The following is a 6,024-nucleotide window of genomic DNA, read 5'->3' on the forward strand; positions in this document are numbered from 1 at the left end:
GAAGCAAAGCAAAGGCCACAGACATCAGCAGAGCGAGCAGAACCACAGTCCCAGATGCTTTCCTGAATCAGTTAGGAGCAAAACCATTTCCCTCTCAGACAATATGGGTAACTGCTGTAATTTCTGTAAATTCTGTAAATTCTGTAAATTCTGTAAATCATTTCTGTGAATTAATTAGTATATTTAAATACCTTCTGCAGTTTTCTGATATTTGAGAACTGATCGTATAGACACACACACAGAAGCACTTCCACCTGCTCCCTATTAATGACAGTGTTTACAGTACGTCCCAAGGACGCATCCTTGCGGCCATCTGCTTCTCCTGTTCATCCATATTTCACCCTGCAGATGCAGCTGAGGTCTGCCAGTGTCTTTGCTCTGCTTTGCAAGTTCTCAGTGGCACCACATAGAGCACACTACTGCTTCCCCCCTTTTTTTTGATTTTTCTTTTGAGCAGGGGATGTGCAGTTCTCCCAAGAACACGGTGGGTTTCTTTCAAGCTCTTCTTTCTTGAGTTCCCAGTCTTCATCTCTCTGGTCTAAGGGGATTCCTTTCATTGCGGCTGTCTTGCGATAGCTTCTGCTCTCCACCTCTGCTCTGGGGAAGAAAGCAAGAGTGCATCTTCAGATACTGAGCATAGCACAGACACACCACTATACACGAACGGCCCATCTACAGGATCGTGTATTGGTATGGTCAAAATACTGTTGCCAGCAATACATGAGAAAACACTGAGGTGCATCCCAAATCTAATAGCATTCATCACCTCAAGCGACCAGGGCCTCACTGAGACTTGGGCTGAAGTGGGAAACCTTCAGTAAGGATCTACAGTGAGATCAGATTTCTACCATTGGAACCATAATTTTAACCATGCAAAGCTCTCAAAGACTGATCTTGTGAATTTGTGTGCTATTAAATAGACAAGCACATTTAATGCAATTGTACATGGTATATTAACTCACTGCAACTGCATCATTTCAATTTTCTTTTATTTTTTGTACTGCTTATTCATAATTACTAGGAATTCTTAATGCCGAAACATCAGATCTCAAGACGACTGGAATTTGGGAGGATTTATACATAGTCATTCTTTATAGATGAACTTTAAACCTCAGAAATTATCTAATCCTAATACAATTCAGCCCTGAAATTTTGCTAAACTTTGCATTCAAATCCAACACTAAACTTGATGATTCATCCCCATTTCTGTTTTTTAAATAATAAATTGAATTAAGCAATGTCATAGAAATAAGACTGTGCTGTGGATGTTCAAATTGTACATGGGAAAATTTTAAGTTATGTAGAAGTTATCATTTTTCCCACCCAATATCTCTATGTGCAAATCATTCACAACTCTCCTCTGGTTGCTGGGGATTTTAGCCGTGCTTTTCAAGTTATCTCCATTTCAAGTGTGTGAAACTTTTGGATGTCAGACACTGAACCATCATCCATCCAGACCCTGTGATTCCCAAGTCAGCGGTGAGTTTGCTCTTTGAATCTGTGATTTACCAAAGTCCTAATTTTTTTTAATGATATTCATGTATTTCCTATTAAACAAACACAGTCCCAGATCTTCAGTGATGGACGCTATGCAAGCTAACCTGAAAATAAACATGCTTCACTGTAGTTTTCCTTATAGCTTTGAAATACCAATGTTTTTTCATTACATTTCCCATTGCAAACAACCAAAACAAATTAAAAAACACTTTCATCAAAATCAAAATGTTCTTTTGAGCAGTAGAATTTTTTTTTTATCATCTTAGTTATGGTTTTGTTAATCACAGCTCTTAAATATTTTTCCTATTAAATGTTGTTAACTTTCTCTTTACAATCTTTACACATGCCTGGCACTGACACAGTCAATTATTTTGAAAAAACTGACCCCAAACTAAAAAATAGATAAATACTTTCTGCATTTTGTGGGCACGGAGGAATTTTAAAAGAATGAGTACGTCTATCCTTCACGTCCAAGTCACACAACGTAGAATCATGGAATGGTTTGAGTTGGAAGGGACCTTTGAAGACCATCTAGTCCAGCCCCCAAGTTTCAAGGCAATTAAAGTTTCTTTCAGCTCTCTTTCAAAAAATAGCAACAGCAAAAACTCAGGCCCTCTTTTCTTTCTCACATCAGCGGTAAGCAGTACTGAAAAAACAGGAGCCACTGTGGTGAGTTGACCTTGGTCATCTGCCATGTGCCCACCCAGCTGCTCTCTCACCGCCCCTCCTCAACAGGATGCAGGGAGAAAGACAGAAAAGCTTTTGGGTCAAAATAAAAACCAGGAGATCACTTACCAGTTACCATCATGGGCAAAACAGACTTGGGGAAAATCAGTTTAATTTATTGCCAGTTGAAAATAGAGCAGGATGATGAGGAACAAAGATAAAACTAAACCATCTTGCCTCCACCCCCTCTTCCTCTCAGGCTCAACTTCACTCCTTCATTCCCAAATCCTCTACCTTCTCCCCCCGAGTGGTGCACAGGGATGGGGAATGGGGGTTGTGGTCAGTCCATAACGTTTCATCTCTGCCACTTCTTCCTCCTCATGCTCTTCCCCTGCTCCAGTGCGGGTCCTTCCCATGGGCTGTAGTCCTCCAAGATAAGCCTGCTGCAGCATGGGCTCTCCATGGGCTGCAGCTCCTTCAGGGCATGCTGCCCTGGTTTCAGCTGGGATAGAGTTAATTTTCTTCCTGATAGCTGGTATAGTGCTCTGGCTTGGATTTGGGATTAAAATAATGTTGATAACGTGCTGATGTTTTCAGTTGTATCTGAGCAGTCAAGGACAGTCCAGCTTCTCATGCTGGGGGTACACGGGGAGCTGGGAGGGAACACAGCCAGGACAGCTGACCCAGGCTGGCCAAAAGGGTATTCCATACCATACAGCGTCATGCCCAGTATACACACTGGGGGAGGAAGAAGGAGGGGGGTGGCGTTCGGAGTTAGGGCATCTGTCTTCCCAAGTCACTGTTACGCGTGATGCAGCCCTGCTTCCCTGGAGATGGCTGAACCCCTGCCTGCCCGTGGGGAGTGGTGAATGGATTCCCTGGTTTGCTCTGCTTGTATGCACGGCTTTTGCTTTACCTTTACCTAAACTGTCTTTATCTCAAACCATGAGTTTTCTCACTTCTACTCTTCTGATTCTCTCCCCGTCCCACCGTGGGGGAGTGAGCGAGCAGCTGCGTGGGGCTGAGTTGCTGGCTGGGGTTAAACCATGACACATCTCTACCTGCAGCGGCGTGGGGTCTTCCATGGGCTGCAGTGTGGATAACTGCTCCATCATGGTCCTCCATGGGCTGCAGGGACATCCCTGCTCTGGAACCTGGAGCATCTCCTCTTCCTCCTCCCCCTCTGACCCTGGTGTTGCAGGGCTGTTTCTCACAATTTTTCCCTCACTCCTCACTGCTGGGCAGCATTTTTGCCCTTTCTTAAATAAGTTTTTCCAGAGGAATCCCCAGCGTCACTGACAGGCTGAGCAGTGTGTCCGGCATGGCACAGCCCCGATCTCTTTTCACAGAGACCCCCCTTGCATTCCCCCACTGCCAGCAGCCGGGCACAGACACCACAATTGTATGTCTTGTCCAAGAAAAGACAAACCCTTTTCTCCTACTGCAGAGGTCTGATTTTGTAGGTACTCAGTATTTATGGAGCTCTGTCGAAAATACCATCAAATATTGGGAAAAATCCTTCTTTTCTGTAACACAGCAGCACTGTCACATCAGTGCAACGCTGTCCTGGCTGAGAGCACAGAGCAAAGCCAGCGGCTCCACCCAGATCTGCTGCATAGTGTGGGCTTACCATGTATGTATGTGTGTGGTGTATATATATGTGTATATATATACCTGTATATATATACAGAATCACAGAAGCACAGAATCATTAAGGTTGGAAAAGACCTTTAAGATCATCAAGTCCAACCATCAACCCAACACCACCATGCCCACTAAACCAGGTCCCAAAGTGCCACGTCCACACGTTTTTTGAATACTTAATACTTTTGCATATGCCCCGGGCTTAGACAGCAGGAGCCCTTGGTGCAGTTTCAGCGCTCAGCACTCTGCGGAGAGGCTGGCAGCCGGCGTGACCACGGGTCTCTGTGTTGCCTGGGTGCCATTGCTGGCAGCTCTCACAGCATCCAGGGTAAAGCTCTGCTTGTGCAAAAAAAAAATCTGATGCAAATTATATGTTTGTGACTCAGAAGCAGCTGTGTTTTGAAGGCTGTTTCCTGTTCTTTGCATGTCCATGCAAACCTTGGTGAGTGTTACGGATATTCTGTAGAAGAATATTCCTAATATTTGCATTTTAATAATATTTACATGTCCATACATGTAATATTTCCATGTTGATGCAAACAGTCCCCAGCACAGAGCAGTCACTCAGCCCAGGTAGGCAGGGCTGCAGCCAGCAGCATCTGGGGTCAGACACACAGCGTGCAAGGACCACAGTGGTGCTACAGGGGGATGAACTGGGATTTAGGAAAGATTTGGATGCTCACAGCCTGTTTAGATATGCACGTCAGCCCTGCATTTGGCACAGGCTGTTATTTTTAAAATTGCCTTTTCTCTCTTTTTGCATGACAGGCAAATATCCAAAACTGACGGTGATGCTCTGTAACAAAATATCCCTCGTATTTACATACCAATATCACAGCCACCATAAGCAGAGGGCAGACCCATTCGGTGCTGCGCTGCATTAGCATGCACACACACTCCCACTGGAGCCTCAGAGCACTGCCTGACCATGGGCATCACCCCTGGGACCTTCTGCACACCTGAAGGAGCAGAAAGTAATTGCAATTATACCACAAATGCCAGTAATCCCTCCTAGCTACCTCCAACTTTGATGATGTAAGGAGGTGAAACTGTTGCGTGAGGGTGAAGACATTCACTGTGGTTGTAAATTACAGTAGTCGGGCTTAAATAAAAGGGTTCCTGAGCCCTGGTGATAAATTCTTGGCTGCCCACAGGCTGTGTTATGGCTGTGAGGTGATCATACAGGCTTCGTGTGTCTTATAAAATGTCCTATGCATGGGCATTCAAAGCATCTTCCCAGTTATTAAGCTCTCCAAGCCACACTCCTGTCCGAGCCACGCAGCTGCAGGGTAAGTCAGGCCAGCACATGGTTCTGAAGGACGATTTTTCCATCTTAAATGAGTCATTCACCTCAGAAAATCCTCCATCAGCTACATGAGTCGCCCTGGGCTGTTCCCTAGGTGGCTCAGATTGGGGTGTCAATCATCCTGTCAATCATCCTGTCAATCATTCTCCCAGTGCAGGCGGCTCTGCCTGCCGTGGGCATTGCCCACCGGCATCATCCAGGCAGTTCCCCCACCCTTGCCGTCACCTCACCACCGCGGCTCTGGTGCACAGCCAAGAGCACAGCAAATGCTACAGCCTTGGCAGGACTCGATAAGCAGGATTTAACAGTGAGATGCAGACAGTGCAGAAATGGCAGCAGTGACTAGGTAAGCGATTGCTATAAATGATTAATAGAGGGCAACAAGCCCGCAGACCTTTCACTCTCTAGGACAGACAATATTTACCTGTTCTGATATAGAAACTAAGCAAGCCAAGAACTGAGAACAGTATAAAGAGAAAGCCCTCCTCTGCAATAAAGTGCCCCATTCTCGAAGAACTGGCAAACCTGAGCTTATCCCAACTCGGGTCTAGGTAGCAAAAAAACTAATTAGCAAAACTTAGGTATCAGCTGCTTGCTGTTTAAATGTCTTTAAACTGATGGTCTGAAGGCAATAAGAGCTGATTCTTCTGTGTGGAAGAAAGGTGCTGAATAGTGAGGGTTTGCAGCATGTCAGCGAGGCTTTAGCTGTAAGGCATCCTGCATGTGGGGTGGGCAAGTAAAAAGCAAAGGTCCCATCAGCTTCCAGAGCTCAGAAACAGGAACATATGGCTTCCCTACAAAGTTTTTTGGGCTCTGTACAAGGGGATCTTGCACAGTTTGGGTGTCTCTTGCTATGGAAGGACAGTAATGCTGTGTCAAGATTAAAAGTGGGGATGGAGCATTTCAGCAGG

The 6,024-nt window shown here is 45.3% G+C and overlaps 1 protein-coding gene across 1 annotated transcript in view; it reads right to left on the minus strand.

Annotated features, from left to right (window-relative positions):
- Positions 1–416: 416 nt before the first annotated feature.
- ANKRD66 (ankyrin repeat domain 66) overlaps positions 417–6,024 on the minus strand; it is a 12,604-nt gene continuing 6,996 nt past the window's right edge. The window contains exon 4 of the mRNA XM_010283966.1: positions 417–597. Within this exon, the coding sequence (XP_010282268.1) occupies positions 417–597 (181 nt within the window). The remainder of the gene's footprint in view (positions 598–6,024) is intronic.

Source organism: Phaethon lepturus, unplaced genomic scaffold, assembly GCF_000687285.1.
Source record: "Phaethon lepturus isolate BGI_N335 unplaced genomic scaffold, ASM68728v1 scaffold4143, whole genome shotgun sequence".
Classification (NCBI taxonomy): Eukaryota; Metazoa; Chordata; class Aves; order Phaethontiformes; family Phaethontidae; genus Phaethon; species Phaethon lepturus.